At 38.6% G+C, this 18,527-nt stretch overlaps 1 protein-coding gene across 5 annotated transcripts in view; it reads left to right on the top strand.

The window, feature by feature from the left end:
• Nucleotides 1-17,939, top strand: part of OMA1 (OMA1 zinc metallopeptidase) — a 46,463-nt gene extending 28,524 nt beyond the window's left edge. For all 5 annotated transcript variants that reach the window (XM_070403355.1, XM_070403350.1, XM_070403352.1 and 2 more), the window contains 2 exons: nt 3,046-3,195; nt 17,507-17,939. In XM_070403355.1, coding sequence (XP_070259456.1) covers nt 3,046-3,195; nt 17,507-17,692 — 336 coding nt within the window. In that variant the 3' untranslated portion in view covers nt 17,693-17,939. The remainder of the gene's footprint in view (nt 1-3,045; nt 3,196-17,506) is intronic.
• The last annotated feature ends 588 nt before the right edge of the window (nt 17,940-18,527 follow it).

Below are 18,527 nucleotides of genomic sequence, written 5' to 3'. Positions count from 1 at the left end.
GGAACCTTACCCTTTGTGATAGCATGGATGGACTGGAAGAATATTATGCTAAGTGAAATAAGCCAGTCAGAGAAAGACAAATACCATATGATTTCACTTATATGTGGAATCTAATGAACGAGACAAACAAAATAGAAACAGACCCATAGATACAGAGAAGAGACTGAAAGCTGTCTCTCAGAGGGGAGGGGTTGGGGGGCTGAGTGAGATAGGTGAAGGGATTAAGCAAAAACAAAACAAAACAAAACAAAACAACCCCACACACAAAAAACCAAACTCAGACCCAAACAACAGTATGGTGATTACCAAAGGGAAAGGGTGGTGGTGGAGGTAGAAGAGAGTAAAGTGGGGATAAATGGCTATGGAAGGGGAAGACTCTGGGTGGTGAACACACAATAAAAATAAATGATGTATTGACCAATATAATTTTATTGACCAGTGTCACCCAATAAAACCAATAAATCACAAAGAAAACTGAATAGACCTGAAACAAGTATGGAGATTGAATCAGTAATCAAAAACCTTTCAACGAAGAAAAGCCCTGGATCTGACAACATCATTTGTGGATTCTACCAAGAATTTGAAGAAATAATGCCAATTCTTCTCAAACTTTTCTAAACGACTGCGGGCAGGGGAGGAGACTCCCTAACTCATTCTGTGAGGCCAGCATAACCCTAATACCAATGACAAAGACACTACAAGAAAAGAAAACTATAGGTCAATATCTATTCTAGAGGTATAGATTAAGAATAAATTTTTTAGTACAGTTTATTAAAAGTTAAATTTTAAAACTTAATTTTTATGAAAACTTAATTTGGAAGAATTTTACTCTTAATACATGCTCTTCTTTTTTTTTTTTTCTGGACCACTTTATTGATGTACTTCTTTTTATTTTTATTTTTTAAAATCTTTATTGTTGAGATTATTACAGATGTCCCTCTTTTTTCCTCCTATTGCCCCCCTTCACCCGGTTCCTGCCCTGCCCCTGGCCTTCACCACCCTATTGTCTGTGTCCAGACGTAATGCATATATGCATATAATATCTTTGTTTAGTCTCTTCCCTTCCCTCTGAGAATCGTCAGTCTGTTCCATTTCCATGCCTCTGATTCTATTTTATTCACCAGTTTATTTTGTTAATAAGATTTCTTATTCGTTTATTTTGATTTTTAGATTCAATTGTTGATAAGTATGTATTTGTTGCCAGTTTGTTGTTCATATTTTTGATCAGTGTATGCTTAATTTCTGACTGGTCCTTTTCCATTTTTTTGGAGGTTTCTAGAAGATTCTTGAGTAACCTTATTATCGTAGTTTTAAACTCTATATCCAGTAGTTTGCTTTATTCCTTTCTTTCATTTCTGACATGTTTCTTTGTCTCTGCATTTTGACTGCTTCCCTGTGTTTTTTTTCTATGTTTTGAGTAGAGCTGCTATATCTCCTTGAGTTGGTAGAGTGGCCTTGTGTAGTAGGTGTTCTATAGGGCCCAGTGGCTCAGCTTCCCCAATCACCTGAGCTGGAAGCTCTAAGTGCACCCCTTTATGGGCTGTGAGCACAGTCTTGTTGTAGTTGAGACTTGATTGCTGTTGGTGTCACTGGGAGGAATTGATATCCATGCCAATTGGCTATGAGGACCAGCTATGACTACAGTGGGAAAGCTGCTGTGCAGGAGACACCCCTATGGAGCAGGACTTGCTTCAGTGGGGCTTTGGTGCTCACTGAGTCTGCCTCTTGAGTGTGTCACTTATGGATGTGTAGAGTTATTGTCTGGTATGGTCTGACACTGACCACTGGGTACACTGGCTCTTGGGTCTCCCAGGAGGTACAAAGTCAGCAACTACCTGAGGCCACCCAGCAGGAGCTACAGAGAGATCTGCAGATTCTTCCTCTTTGTATTGGGTTTGGAAGTGCCCAGATGAGGCCCAGCTATGAAGCAAGGCAGGCTGGTGCTGGTGTGGGGCTTGGGCCTTTTATTGATAGGTTTGGGGCTTCCTGACCCAGCTGCAGCTTGTTTTAGAGTTTAGCCTGAGCAAGGACAGGCCATTCATATGCAAAAGCAGCTGCACACAGCTTGGGTGGGGTTGTAAATTGGATGAGGTGGGGTCTTAGGGAGTCACCAGGGTGGAGCAAACAGAAATGGCTGCCAGTCAGCCCTGTGACTGGGGAGGTCCCAGAATAGGAACAGTGATCCCTGCAAGCACCTTTGTCTGGGAGAAAGCTGCCCCAAGTTCCTGCCCTGATGCCAGATAATCCAGTTCCTCCTCATATGTGTCTGTGTCCCCCAAAGCCAAGCCCTGGTGCTGGAGCTCAGAGGAAGCAGGACTTTGTAAGTTCAGTTCATAGTGCTGGCCTTTTAAGAGGAACGGCTGGGTTTCCAGCAGCCTCTGTGTCACTAAGCCCCAGTCTGCACTGGTTTTTACAGCCTGTGGTTCTTACTGCCCGTAGGGACTTCTATTCCAAGCTCTGGGACCCTAGGCTGGGTGTCTGGTGTGAGGCTGGATCCCCTTGTTTCTCCGGTGTCCTCCATAGAGATGATCTCCCTCCTGATTAAAAAAGCAGCACATGTGGGTGCCCGACCAGCCTGTTCTGCGCCTCTGCAATTCCTACTCATTTCAGTATGCTTTCTTCTTTACTTCTCTAGTTGTAGGACTTCCATTCAGCCAGCTTTCTGGCAGTTCTGGATGATGGTTGTTCTGTATTTTAGTTGTAATTTTGATGTGGTTGTAGGAGGCGGCAAGTTCAGGCATTTACCTACGCCACCATCTTCAAATTCCTAATATGTGTTCTTAATATCTATCATAGTGAAAAGTGTGGGTTTCTTTGGGAGTGGTATTATTGTAAATATTGTGTAGGGGTAGGGGCAAGTAGAAAGGGTGGACATATTTTTTTTTTTTTGAGTTCTCTAAAACCATATTGTTTGAGTGTTCTTTTTAAAAGCAATGAGTATATTCCCCTTTTATTAAAACTAAAACATATAATGACACAAATGTAAACTTTTAAAGATGTCCTCATAGTTATACTCATGTGTGCTTTTATTAATTTTGGTTCTAGGCTTGTGTGGACGTCAGATCCAGTTCGGTGTTTTGGCAGCAGCTGGAACTTGCAGATACCCTCTCTGGTCACCCCAACGTGCCACAATGGTTATCCACACACCCTTCTCATGGAAACCGAGTTGAGCAGTTGGATAGATTAATACCCGAGGTGAGCTAACACTGTTGAAGGCAGGACACTATTTTTACTGTATCCTTTATTTTTTAATGCTGTTACTTTTCATGCTTAGAGAAGGAGTTCTAGTTTGTCAACTATTTTGATCACTATAATTATGGATTATCAGTTTTCAAAGGATTTGACTGAAGAGTAAAATCCTGCTTATTCGCAAGACATGGGGGATAAATTGCTGTGTAGACTTGACTTTTCTTGAAGGTGAAGGTTTAAGCTTTTTAGTATCATTCCTTTTAATTTTACCTGATTTGGTGAAAGTCTAAAACTCATGGTATGTTTTTTCAACATATTGGTCATAATTTAATTGTTTCTCAGTGATTTAAGCTTATTGTTAAAAAACAACAATAACAAACTCCAGTTAATGACTTGTGTAAAATTTTCGGGTCAAGTGAGTATTAATTCCAATAATGATGCTGGAATATTTCTTAGAAAAAAAATCCCTTGATATTAGTTTTTTTCTGGTTGTTTATTTCTTTAAAAAGAGAGAGTAAAGTGTGCATGACTTTTTTCTGTAGACTTTGTTAATGAATAAAGCTAAAGCAGCTTTTTCCCAATTAGTTTTTACTACCATCTAAACATGTTTTTATTTGTTAACATGATTTAAAATGTTTTCTGTGGTATCCACGTCAGTACAAGATGGATGTCAGATATCGCCAAACCAGGCTGCACACTCTTTCTGTCTCACTTGCTTTGCCAGGATGACTACAAATTTAACTTGACAGATAGTGAGCACCTGTTATAAGAAAAAAATACTGGTAGATACAGGGGATACAAAGAGAATTAAGACATGGTTTTTTATATTTGCAGGATGCTAACATAAGTACAAAATGATTCTTAATACAATAAGGGATAGGATTTATTATAAGAATAGTAGAAATATAGTGGTATGCAATTTGAAGGAATAGCTTGCATCTAGTTTGGGATAATAAACTACCAGGAGATTCATTTATTGATTCATGTGATTTATATGGAAATCCACTGATAGTTTGCCATTCTGTATTCTGTTGTTGGGAATAATACAGTCTCTGCTTTCTTGGAGCTAACATTCATGTCAATGCAAGTAGTAAACAAACATATACATACATGCAGTATGTCATGCAGTGATAAACACATTAGGGAAAAATAAATCAGATTAAAGGTAGTAAAGAGGGCTGGGCAGCAGAGAAGGCGTGCTGGTCTACGTTTCTTTGTCAGAGAAAGCCTTACCTAACAGAAGCTGGAAAGAAACGGGGCCAAGTCTGTGGCTCTCTGGAGAGGGAGTCTTCCAGGGTGAGGAGGCAGCGAGTGCACAGGATCTGGAGGGAGAGTATGTGTGGTGTGTTCAAGGAATGGCAAGGAGCTGAGTGAGTCAAGGAGGGGGTGGGGGGATGGTTGAGGTATAGGGGGACCAGATCATGAAGAGTCTTTTCTAAACCATTGTAAGGACTTAACTTTTATTCTAAGTGATATGGGAAACTAGTAGAGGGTTTTGAGTAGAACAGTGGTTTTCAACCTTGGCTGCACATTAGAATCACCTGGGAATCTCTTTAAAATCCTGATTTCTGGGCCTCATCCTCTGGAAATTCTGTTTCTTTGTTACTAATGTTGTGGCCCCACCCCATAACAAGGAAACAGAATTTCCGGAGGATGAGGCCCAGAAATCAGGATTTTAAAGAGATTCCCAGGTGATTCTAATGTGCAGCCAAGGTTGAGAACTATTGGAGTAGAGGAATGACTTGATCACCTAATCTGACTCATGTGTTCTGTGGTGTCATGGGGACTGTAGTGGGGCAAGGGTGGAACCCAGGAGACTCTTTACAAGGCTCTTGCAATAATCCTGTTAAGATAGTATAGAGGCAGAAGAGAGGAAAAGAAGTGCTCAGATTTTGGATATATTTTGAAAGGAATGATGAGGATTTGTTGCTAGTTTGGGCATACTTGTGGCCTTTCATGGGCATTGGGGCCAGCCAGACATGGATTCTTAAGAAATATCCTAAATATATTTCATTTATACCCTTAATTTGAAGAAAAAATATTTGAGAAAAAAAACAGCAGTGACATTTACTTGACACATTGTAGTTATCATTCATCTTAAAAGCACAGCACAGGACTGGAAGAATATGGGTTTCATCCGTAACTAATTTGTCCTGAAGATCACTGACTCTAAGCCTTCGTAAGTGCTGCCAAGACTCAGGGAACTTGCATCACCTCTCGCGAAAGCCAAAATAACCACATGGTTTCCTTTTGGAATGCCCTTTTTATTTATTTTGTTCAGTGGAATTCTAAAAATGTGTGGTTTACTTAAATTGGATAATGAATTTTAGCCAACTTTCATCTAAATTCTGAGTTGTCATTTCATCATCGAAGATAACTAAGGATCTTTGGAGAAGTAAAATGTGCTTTAGAGAAGTTTTAAAATAATTAATTGATTAGTGAGTATGAAGGAAAATGACTGGATCAATAAATATGTTATTTGGGTGCCAATGATGAAGATAAGCATTGGGAGGTATTATTTTTCTAAAAATAAACTATCCTAGTTTAGAAACTTAAGTTGAAAACCTTATATATCCCCCCCCCAAGTGATTAAAATCAATTTGAAAGTAATAAAATTCTACTACAATATTGGGAGTAATTCAATGGTTGAAGTGAAACTTATAGTCAGTGTAAGAGTCTGTTGATAATTAGAATACATAGTCATAATTCAGAGATTGGAATTCCCTACTATCGTTTCTAATTTCTCTAATGAAAGAAAGCAAATCCTCAGGCAGTGGGTAGAATTATGTGAGTCTATATACTACTAAAGACTACGTTTTTTGTTTGATTTTATTTAAGATTTTTTTCTACTTATGTTAATACAATATATTTTACCTAATGCTCCTGTTCTTTGACAATTCTGATATTATGCCTGAAGTGACGTACGTCTCAAAGGCAGTTGGAAATACACAGCAGAGCACAGACATTTAGGCCAGAGATGAGGACTTGAGAGTAACTCCATAAAGGTGGTAGTTGAAGTGGTGAGAGTGGAGTAGGCAGAGAAAAAGATCCTGGGTAGAGTTAACAGTGTTAGGTGATGTCCACATTTAATTGGGAGGAGGAATACAGAGCCTCTCGTATGTCCGATTCATAGGAGAAGAAAAGATCAAGACAATCAGGAAAAGAAGTCATATGTGATACTTTAAACAATAAAGAATTTAAATTAAACAAAAGAGAGAAAGAAGATAATGTAAAGAAACACCACAAGACCGGAAAAAAAAGAAAATCAGGAAAGTAAAATTCTTTGGTTCCATGAGAACACAAATCTTGGTAATTTTGATTTCTTTAAAAGGTGACTTAGTGAAGAGTGTATATTTTTATTTCTTATTGGATTCCTTGAATAAATATCATCACAGAAATGTATTATTTTTTTCCTAGGCATATCAACATTTAAGATGTTTTAAAACTATACTTTATTCACTTAACAAATATCTATTAGTAATCATTTATGTGCCAGATTGTAGGTGTTGTAGGTGCTGTGAACAAAAGAGACAGAAAAAAACCCCCTTGCCCTTATGAAGCTTATTTTGCAGTAAAGAGAGACAGACAATAAGTAGAATAAATTAGTAATATATAGAATAAATCACCAATATATTATTTATATATTAGTCATTAATAAGTATTAGGGAGCAAAGCAAAGGAGGAAGGACAGTGTATTAGTCAGCTTGGGTTAAGCAACAGGAATTCATTTCTTCAGAGTTCTGAAGGCTAGATATCCAATCCAGTATTAAGGTTCCAGCCATTTGATTTCTGGCGAGGTCTCTTCTGGCTGCAGATGGCTGGCTTTCCACTGTTTCCTTACATGGTGGAGACTCAGCAGGGGTCCTCAAACTTTTTAAACAGGGGGCCAGTTCACTTTCCCTCAGACCGTTGGAGGGCCGGACTATAGTTTAAAAAAAAAAACTGAACAAATTCCTATGCACACTGCACATATCTTATTTTGAAGTAAAAAAACAAAACGGGAACAAATACAATATTTGTATTTGCATGTGGCCCGAGGGCCGTAGTTTGAGGACCCCTGGTGGAGAGAGTGAACACGCCGTGTCTCTTCCTCTTCTTTTTTTTTTTTTTTTAATTTTTTAATTTTTAATATATTTTTTCATTGCTTAAATTATTACAAAGAGTATTACATATTTCTCCTTTTTCCCCCCTCCCTTGACAATCCCCTGGCCTCCCCTACCCCCCCCAGTGTCTTATGTCCATTGGTTATGCTTATATGCATGCATACAAGTCCTTTGGTTGATCTCTTACCACCCCCCCTGCCCCCCCACCCTCCCGGCCTTCCTGCTGTAGTTTGACAGTGTGTTCGAGGCAACTCTGCCTCTGTATCTATTATTGTTCAAAAGTTTATAATGGTCTCTATTATCCATGAATGAGTGAGATCATGTGGTATTTTTCCTTCATTGACTGGCTTATTTCACTTAGCATAATGCTCTCTAGTTCCATCCATGCTGTTGCAAATGGTAAGAGTTCCTTCTTTTTTACAGCAGCATAGTATTCCATCGTATAGATGTACCACAGTTTTCTAATCCATTCATCTACTGATGGGCACTTAGGCTGTTTCCAAATCTTAGCTATGGTGAATTGTGCTGCTATGAACATAGGGGTGCATATATCCTTTCTGATTGGTGTTTTTGGTTTCTTGGGATATATTAAGGGCAGTAATCCGATCATGAGAGCCCCACCTCATCACCTCCTCTAACCCTGATCATCCCCCAAAGGCTCCACCTCCAAATACATTGGGGGTTAGGGTTTTAACATATGAATCTGGGGTGGGTGGTGGGGGTGGTGAAATACTTTAGTCCATAACAAGGATGTAAAGTGTGAGCAGAGATGGCAGAAGGGCTGGAATAGCTGGTTGAAAGGGAGTTGATCAGAGAAAGTTTCACTGAGAAGATGTTACTTGAACAAAGGCTTGAAATAAGTGAAAGAGTCTTTGCCTGGGACTTGAGGGGCGTGGGGTGGGCTAAGAACCTTCCAGGTTAGGAAATAGCCAGCACAGTGCTCCGAGGCAGGAGTGAGCCTGGTGTGGTTGGGATGGAGTGAGCAAGGGAAAGTGAGAGTGCAGGCCTTGAAGCCCCTGTGAGGACTTCGCTTTTGTTCAGAGATAGGACCCCAGGGGCGGGTTTCAGCAGAGGACTGAAGGAGCACCAGGATCTGACCTACAAAGGATGCATCTATAGTTCCTACAAAATACTATAATCATAATTTTGGAGTATTTTAGTATAGAATAATGTTTAGAAACAGACTAGTTCCGTTTAAAAAAAAATATTTTTATTGATTTCAGAGAGGAAGGGAGAGGGAGAAAGAGATAGAAACATCAGTGATGAGAGAGAATCATTGATCAGCTGCCTCCTGTATGCCCCCTACTGGGGATCGAGCCCACAACCCGGGCATGTGCCCTGACCGGAAATCAAACACTGACCTCCTGGTTCATAGGTCGACACTCAACCACTGAGCCATGCCAGCTGGGCCAGACTAATTCCTTTTTGTTTTGTTTTTAAATCAAGAAAATGTCCCCAAAGTAGAAAACAGTATATTCCTGCTATTTTTTTAATGTGAATTCTGAGATAAAGCATGTGTAAAAGCCTAGTTAAATATAATCCTGTGATCCACTAGTGTTTAAAAAGGATAAATATAGGGTTGTAGTAATGATTTTATTTGTAGTTAATAAGATGATATAATTTTATTTACTTGAAATAACAGTTAAATTTAGGAAACACATATCCCACATATTTTGGTTACCATAACAACTTGGGTGAAAGATTGAAGAACAGATGTTATATCAACCTGTTGATGTTTAATAGTATGACAGTTTTAAAATTATAGTTGCACTGTTCAGAATTTAAAATTGTATAAACCATAAGTTGTCCTTAAAGGAAATACCTTTTCATACTTTCTATAAGGATTGTTATAAATATTTACATATTATAAATATGAATATATTTATATGTGAATATTTATATGTGAATAAGGGAAATTGTATGATAACCCAGGGTAAAAAGTCACTTGAAATATTTTACAACTGAATTTAGACTGAATTTTTTATTTTCTACTTCTCTCACCAATTCTTTGCCATCTTTTCCTTGGGGTGAGGCGAGGAGATGGATAGTGATAAAATATATAGGAAAAACATTTAATTTACTACATTCAGTTTTTTAGATGTCAGAACCACTCAGTGGCTGTCAATACATTCATTTTATTCTCACTTATTTTGAATTCTTTAAACTTTCAGGAAGCTGGGGGTTTGAACTCAAATGTAAATCATTCTTATGCATTTATAATTGGACAGTGTAAATACATAAATCATTAATATTATACATCCCATAAATAGAACATGTGAGAGTGCTTAACATTGAAGTGAAATGTCGTTGTTGGCCAGTGTACACAAACATATACCGTTCACCTTACAGAATTTCATTTTCTCTGACAGGGAGAGTGTTGAGGAAGAGGGAAATATAGCAGCTACTGTAATTGAATTGGCCTCTGAATCATATAAAGCCAGGAAGCCTGACAGTAACATTGTCTAAAACCTTTAAAAAATATTATGGTACATATGATGTGTATCTACTTGAGGCTGAAAATGAATGGGCTATTGGAAAAAAATAGCTTTTATAGGAAAAGGGGAAAAAATGAAGGTAATTATTTTCCCCCTTGAAATGTCTTGGTTCCTATTTTCATAGGAAGCTTTTAATCTGATCATGAAACTTCTCTGGCATTAATTTTTTCCTTTTAAAAAAAACTTTATTATAGTTTAGTTTTTATGAATAAGTAATTGCAGTTTTTCTTGATATGCAGTACCTAGAAGAATCCTAATGTGTATTAGCAGTTTCATGAGTAGAGTATAGTATATTGTACTTTAGTTGTTACTGGGAATAAATACAGCCATTTCTTAATATGTTATTCTCATGTCAGGAGTGGTTGATTATACAATTTTATTTGAAAACTTATTATTTTATTTCAGAGAACAATTGGCCTGTGTCAAGGTGGCCTTACTTTTAATATACTTATTTAAAACTTCTAGTTACTTACATTTAATTATTTTAGGCCACTTCAAAAATTAGTCAGACTTCAGTTTCCACTGCAGCTTATGAAGGGAAAATAAATGAGTTAGAGGAAGAAAAATTTTAAAAGGTAAATCATGATACATAAATATAAAACGAACCCTATTTGCGATTTTACTTAACTTACTAGTGAGGGAGCCTGTAATATGTCACCACTAGCTCACAGGAGACTTCAGTAACCATCGGCATGCGGGCTCTGAGGGATGCTGAAATGAACTTACAACCAGGCGCAAAACTGATCCACTCAGAAGGCAATCAGTTGCCTTCCCCAGACATGGCCAAGCATCATCTGCATGGTTATCAGTTTTCTACAACTTCCAGAGTTGTGAAATAGCTCCGAGACCATGGAGGCGGAGATAACACCCAGGATGCACTCGACAGGACACCCAATGATCTTATTTGCCCATATCACAGTCTTCCACAGTTTTCTGTTCTTGTTTTTTTCTATTGTCATTTATTTACCTTTCAAGTAAAGATACCAAGTCAAATCATCCTGTCAGACCAACATACAGGGTATCTCCCCAAAATGTATGCACATTCTAAATGATTATAAAGTCAGTGTTTATTAACCTGCAGTTCATTTTCAAAATTAAGTGAGTTATCAGCTGTACATTTTTTGAGACAGCCTATATAAACAGAAGTTTTTGTTTTGTTATTTTTATTTATTTATTGGCTTTTTAGAGAAAGATGAAGGGAGAGGGATAGAGAGATACCGGTAGAAACATCTCATCTGTTGGCTGCCTCCTTGAGCCTGCAACCCGGGCATGTGCCCTGACTGGACCTCTGGGTTCCTGGGTCGACACTCAACCACTGAGTCACACCAGCCAGACTGTTTTGTTATTTTTAAGCAACCACATAGGCATTATTCTTGTTGTATTTCTTTTCTCTCTCTTAAAGTAGTAACCAACTATTATTAATTTCCACCGAATCTATTGAGTTTTAGGCTTGAGGTTATTGATGCTAAAATCTTTTGAAAAGTGTATGCTTGTCTTCAGAAATTAAGGGAAAGAGTTGGAAATAGAGGGGGTGTAAAAGGATGTTTCATTTTTTAAGAGAAACATTTAAACCTCTCAGGCCATTTAGAACTCAAGATACAGATGTAAAATCAAGGATAAAGTCACAGATATACAAAAATGGGAGAGAAGGGAAGACAAAGGGGGAAAGTGTTTTTTTTTAATTTCTTTTTTTAAAATAATTGAATTTATTGAAGTGACATTGCTTAATACAGTTTTATAGGTTTCAGGTATACACTTCTATCATACATCTGTATTTTGTATTGTGTGTTCACCACCCCAAGTCAAGTCTCCTTCCATCACAATCTGCTCTCCTTTGCCCTCTTCTACCTCCTCCCACCCCCACCCCCCATCCCTCTGGTAAAAGGTTTTTTCTTTTAGGAAAAATTATTTTAACTTTTTATTATAGTTTTTAAAAAACACATGTAAAAGTAGAGAATAATTTAATGACCCCCCCATTTCTCAATCACATTCATTAGTATCAACCTTTTTGTACACATGCTTCTTCTGTTCCTTCTCTGATTTTTTGTTTTTTACTCAGAAGTATTTTTTTTTAAAAAATATATTTTTATTGATTTCAGAGAGGAAGGGAGAGGGAGAGAGAGACAGAAACATCAATGATGCAACTTGGGCATGTGCCCTTGTGTGGAATTGAACCCGGGACCCTTCAGTCCACAGGCCGATGCTCTATCCACTGAGCAAAACCAGCTAGGGCTACCCAGAAGTAGTTCAATGCAAATACCAGACATGAGAGCGTTCCTTTCTAATTAGTTCAATATTCATTCTAGAAAGTATTCTTTTCTTCCATTACATATCTAAGAAAATTAATAGTAATTCCTTAATAAAATTAAATATTCTATCCATATTCAAATTTCTGCCTCAGAATATAATTTTACAGTTGGCTTGTTCAAATCATGATCCAACAAGACCCATACATTGCATTTGGTTGCTGTGTCCCTTAAGTCTCTCTGACTTCAGAGCAGTGCCCCCACCCTGTTTTGTTTTTTAATACATCATTGACTTGTTGAATAAATCTAGCCCCACATTGTAGACTTATCTGATTGCTTCTTTGGGGTGTCCTGTAGTTATTATCTAAACACAGTGTACTGTTTCATTTCTTCATCTACTTTACAAAAATTATTTCATTTACTTGTTTATTGTCTTTCTCTTCCCCTAGAATGTAAGGCCCCTGTTTATTGCTGTATCCTTAGTGCCTGTGACCGTTTCTGAAATGCTTAGAGAATATTTGCTAAAGGATTGTGTGGTCTGTAACGGTAGGAAAGATAAGTAATGTAATACTGGGTCAAAAGTAGAAAACTGGGCAATACAATTGAGTAGTGGTTCTGCTTCCTCATAGAAATTTAGCAAATGTAGAAATTTAGCATGTAGCAAATTAATAGTTGGTAATGGGAAAGGATGCTCTTAGGAAGTACTTAAAAATAGTAGTCTTAGGAGTCCTGGGTTTTAATTCTGACCCAGCCACACAAGTTTAAGGAAGTTATCTACCCTAAACTTCATTTTGCTTCACCTGTCAAATTGAGATAGCAGTGTCTCCTGGGTGTTTTATGCACATTCTTATGCATTGGTGGTAGTGAGGTCCTGCCTCCTTCTCTCTTTCCTCCCCTCCTTCCCTCATAAGACACTTTAATGATAAGTATTCTACACCAGGATCAACATTTTAAAAGTGGTTCATATGATAGCACCAGTTTAGATAACATTTTAAAATACCTGGCACCATGCAAGGCACAGCGAAAGTGAACAGTAAATGTTGGTTCTTTTCCCTCTGGTTGGAATCTTTAGGACAATTCCATATTTAATTCCAAGTCTTCCTTGAGATTCTTAGAGCTGTATATTCTTGTTAATGGAGTACATTCCTGCCTTCTCTTAGACTGTAAACTCTTAAGAGTGTTTTTCCTATGACATTTGTCATAATGATTTATTCATAGCTTGTGTTCTATAAATGCTTGTTTAAAATTCAGCATCCATTTAAGTGCCTATTATGTGCAGTGCATGAAGTTAAACACAGAAAACAAAGTAAAATGGAAAGGCATATTCTAGCTGTACAGTGGGAAAATGTTGCTCACTTTTAAAGAGGTGAAGGTTATATTTAATAAGATGGATTTGCATTTATGAAAATAAAAGATGTTGACACCCGAAATATAATAAAATAAATATGGAAAGGAATGTTTAAAAAGCAGAAAAAAATATGTCTGATAAAAATCTTTCTATGCAAAATAGACGAAGATTTGATAGAAATGTATTTGGGCCATAACAGGACTCTGCTTGATAGTTGGAGGAGAGAAACATTCACACATGAAGAAATATTAATAGAACACCTTTATGAAGAACATAGTTTTTCTAGTAATTAATGTAGCTCAGGCATCTCCAAACTACATTTATTCCATAAGAGACTTATACAAGAAATGTATAATGTGGTGCCAAAAAAACATTAAAACAAAATCATGCGCAAATGCAGTACAAATGAAAACAACAACAAAAGCAGGTTATAATCCATTGTTTCAAAGCCTTTTTACTTCCATGCCAGCTTTTCTAAACTGACTTTATTTTTAAGAGCAATGTTAGTGTCACAGCAAAATTGAGCGGCAGTTACAGAGGTTTTCCATATATAACCCCTGCCTGCCTTGGTGTAGACACAGTCTCCCACCGTGAAAATGCTGCCCGGGAGGGTGCATCTGCTGCAGCCAGTGAACCTGCACTGACACATCATCACCCAAAGTCCATCGTTTACATTGGGGCTCACTCTTGCTGTGTAGATTCTGTGGATTTTGACAAATGTGTAATAATATGTATTCATCATTATTGTATCGTATAGAGTAGTTTCCTTGCCCTAAAAATGTTCTGTGCACTGCCTATTCATCCCTCTGTCCGCCATAACCCATGGCAATCACTGATATTATTTTACTGTCTCCATAGTTTCACTTTTTCCAGAATGTCATGTACTTGGAATCATACATATGTAACCCCTAGAGATTTGCTTTTTTTTTTTTCCACTTAAGATTCCTCCCTGTCTTTTCATGGCTTGAGAGTTTATTTCTTCTTAGCGCTAAGTAATATTCCATTGTTTGGCTATAACACAGATTTCCTGTTCACCTTCTGAAGGACATCTTGGTTGCTTCCACGTTTTGGCAATTATGAATAAAGCTGCTATAAACATTCACTGAGCAGGTGTTTGTTCCTTGCCAGTCACTTAACCTCTCTGGGTCTGAGTCTCCTCATTTGTAAATTTATCTGATGCGTGCTAAGGATGCTGAGGTTGAAATTATGCGGTTATATAGATAAAAAAATCATGGAATACAGTTTTACAAATTATGAATAACTCAGGTATGCCTGTATGCTGATGACATTTTAAGTTGGTGAAGCCTTTCTGGCAGAAAGCACTTTGGTCCTATCTAACACAAATTATAATCTGTTCTTACTCTTTGATCAGATCATTCTACTTTGGGGGCAGACTTCAAGTGGAGGTTAAAAATAACATCTTTTATTTAAATAAAGCTTTCCATAGGGTAATTTGTAAAAGCCAATCAACACTACAAAACACTTCAAATACCCAGTAATTTGCGGGAGGCAGGGATCATGACTGTCTTTTCTGATCAGTGTGTCCCTAGCACCTTGCTCACGGTGGTGGTCTAAATGTTTGTTAACTGTGAAAAGATTGAAAAGAGAACTTAAGGGAAAGAGAAGAGCTTTTACTGAATATTAAAGATTCTAGGAGATGACATTCTGTCTTCCCTTTGTGCTTTGCATCTCCCATGGCTAAACTCAGCTGTGCCAGCTCTTTCCTGCTGGGCTCCCCCTTGTCCCCCTTACTGATACCAGTCAAGGCCTTAGGCATGTGACGTAACTGCCATGAGAGATTGGCTTCTCACCTGGAAAAATATGTCAGTGTGGTTATAAAGGAGTTAAAGCAGGAATAGACTGGGTGTACTGACTTTGCCAGGGTAGTCTCAGTTTATGCCTATGACTCAGTGTAAATCTCAGTAGCATCTCCTTTCACTCTCAAAGGTGTTCTGGTCCAGGCAGGTCACCATTTAGCCAAGGGTCTTCCTTTCTTTTTACTTTAGTGCTACAGTTGGGAAACATTTTCTTGTTTTATTTTTTTTTTGTGTGTATTTTTTTAGTTCAGTTTACTTTAAGGAACATTTATTTAACACAATAGATGCAAGACGTGAAATATAAGGAAAATTGAGACAAGACACTACTACCAAGGAATTTCACTTGAATGCTTTTTCCCCTTTACTTTATTTTGGTAACTCATAGCCTCATTTGGAGTCAGAAGTGCTGCTAGACTCAAGTTCCTGCTCTGACTTCATCCATTTACAAGACCCCTTTCTGGCTGCCTCTGGCTGCCTGCTCCCCTATTCTGTGGAACTTCAGGGAATATACCCATCTAAGAACCTGTGCCCCACCATGGGGCACTCTGGGTCTTAAGGTAATGGAATTCCTTGCCCAAACACTTTTGAGCCTGCTTCCAGGGCCTGTGCGGACCTCCTCCCTGGGACACACGCACACAAGATCCCTCACAGTGCAGGTGAGCCGGGGAAGGGAGTGGACAGCAGGCCAGTGGCAGGAGCTGGGGTAGGCTCCCCACAACCTTAGACGTTACAAAATTCAAGAATTCTAATTTTGGGACCTGGCCTTCAGGGTCATTTTGAAAGTGTGGGAGAATAAAACATATTTTATGTAGTACTTCATTAGCTTTACTTACAGCTGTTAGATATTTAAACATATGGTATCTGAGCCTCTATCTGCATTCTTGCCATGGACCCCACAGTTACCTGGGGCAGGCCTGCTCAGAGTAAAACCTACCATCTTTACCATGCCCTAACAGACCCTACATTATCTGCTCCTACCTGCTAGATCCCTTCTGCCCCAGCTGTACCAGCTCCCTCCCTGTTCCCAGCACTCAGGCATCTCCCATCCAGTGCACATCCTTGGGCTCCCCGCTGCTGTTGCCGCAGCCTGCCGGGGCACTCCTTTCCTAGGTACCGCATGGCCTGGTCTGTCATGGCCTCATGCCCTAAGGTCTTTCCCCCTCTTCTCAATGTCATGAGAGCTTGCCTGGCCAGTCTTTCTAAGACCTTGTTACTCCCCCAAGCACTGACTGCCCCTCCCTGCTTTATTTACTTCCCATAACACGCATCACTATAAAAAAGTTAGAGGTAATGCTTATAAAATGAAACTAGTTTTTTTTTACCCTAAATATGTTTCTTTTAAAATGCTTTAGATATTAAGATATTTACCCCCCCCCCCTTTTTTTTTTTAGTTTTTATGTCTTACAGTCATCCATGGACCTAATTTAAAGAATCACGTAGTTTTCTAAGGCTAGTTCCTTAAAGCACAGCCCTCCTACCTTGCCTTCAGTTTCAACTTTCTTAAAGTATTCTTTTTGTATTTCCTATCATCCTACATAGCACTACTTCCTAACTTTCCATTTCAGGCATCATCCGTTTCCCTTTCCCCAGAGGATGAGCATCAAGCCCCCCCCCCCCCCCCCCCCCCATCACTGTCACACCCTGTGCAGCACGCACAAGTGTCCTGCTCCCCTTCCGGTGTGGCACGTGGTGCTCTCACGTTCTGTCTAATACTATGCACCCTAGTCACCGCTGAGTCATGTGTGTACTGTGATTCCTTTCCTTTCCTCGTGGCATTCTGTTTTTCTGGAGTTAAAATAGTCATGATTTGCTTTGCTTAGGTGACTCCCTTCCCTAGGCTGTTAGCCTCAGGTTCACGGCAGAGGCCCCAGTTACGTATCCCTCCCTTCAGTATGCTCAGACATCTGTTTTCTGTTGTTGTTTTTTTCTCTTTCTTGAAAACAATCTCTCAGAGTCTTCATATCTTTTCTAATCTGAATGCTCGTCAGGATTGGTTTGACTGAAACCAAAGAGATCTTGTTTATTCCCAGTGGGACACTGGGCGGTCACTGCAGATGCTGTTATTTTTTCCAAATATACTATTATTAAGTGAACAACTTGTGAAAATGTAACTATTTACTGTGAATTTGTCTGTGGTTCTCTTTTATGTGTTGTCATTAAGCTATCTTTTATTAAAAATACAGAGTGTATTCTTATATTTTATTATTTTGCATAGAGTATTTTAAGAATTATTGGGATAATGTTAGTAAATTTATGTATATATTTGCTTTGTGTTCTTTTTGTATTCTGTTGTATTCTTTCTCTATAGGCTCTCACAATTAGAGAGACCTGCAATTGCCCACCACTTTCTGAACCAGACCCTCGATTAGTGTTCAAACTCGCCATGAAGGATTTTCTTAAAGAATCAGAGAAAAAGGACCTAAATACCACTGCTGAGAAACAGAAAGTGGATCCTCTTCCCATTGGAAAACAGAAGCAAACATCAGGAGCATAAATAATTGAGAAAGAACTAGCAGTTGAATTGAAATATGTGAGACAACGGATATATGAAGAATATAGCAATCCTTATCACTTTACGTTACTTTTAGAAAAATGTTTGAAATGAAAAAAATGATATTCACAGTCAAATCATGTATATTACAGGTATTACCTAAATTCTTCTAGATATTTTTCATGAAATATTGATGTATTCTAATTTATTTTAAAATATGTCGCAGAATAAATTTATATTACACATTTTATTCTGTTTCACACTTGCTTTTGATTTAGAAGGCAGACTTCTAGTGGAGAGAAACCAGAAAGCAGAGTAATTGTTATGTAGAGAGGACTCCGGCTGAGCCTAAACTGGTTGTCAGAGTCTGGATGGTTAGGATAGACTGGGAGCTGGACAATCAAGCACCTGTTTAGAGAGATTGGTTTGCATTGGGGTAGAGTACATGGAATAGGGGCTTTGGGAGAGAGAATTTCCTGGTCCTTACTATGGACAGCACGGGAAAATGACTACAGGCAGAAACTGAAGAAGCTGTGTTCATAGGAAAACACAAGTGATTTTATTTGTGGTCCGAGTGATAGAGTGAGGAACACAAGGGGAGAGAGGGTCCTTTCCTGGGAGACATGTGTGCTTCTGGTGCCCTGACGTCTGAAGGGAAAGTCATGTCATTTTGGCTCCTTGATGATGCAACAGTTTGGGATTCTCAGGTTCTCAAGGGAAGCAGCCTCCGGTGGAGGGTTGTACCAGGAGAGGCAGGAGACGTTTGTGCCCCTAGGTTGAACTCCTTGAGCAGCCAGCTTCCAGTTCAATGTTGAGGGAATAGCGCAAGTCACATTCC

Source organism: Myotis yumanensis, unplaced genomic scaffold (assembly GCF_028538775.1).
Source record: "Myotis yumanensis isolate MYYU_CA2020_CCGP unplaced genomic scaffold, mMyoYum1.0.hap1 SCAF_2, whole genome shotgun sequence".
NCBI classification, from domain to species: domain Eukaryota; kingdom Metazoa; phylum Chordata; class Mammalia; order Chiroptera; family Vespertilionidae; genus Myotis; species Myotis yumanensis.
Note: the sequence above shows the minus strand (reverse complement) of the source record. Positions and strands in the feature narration are given on the sequence as shown.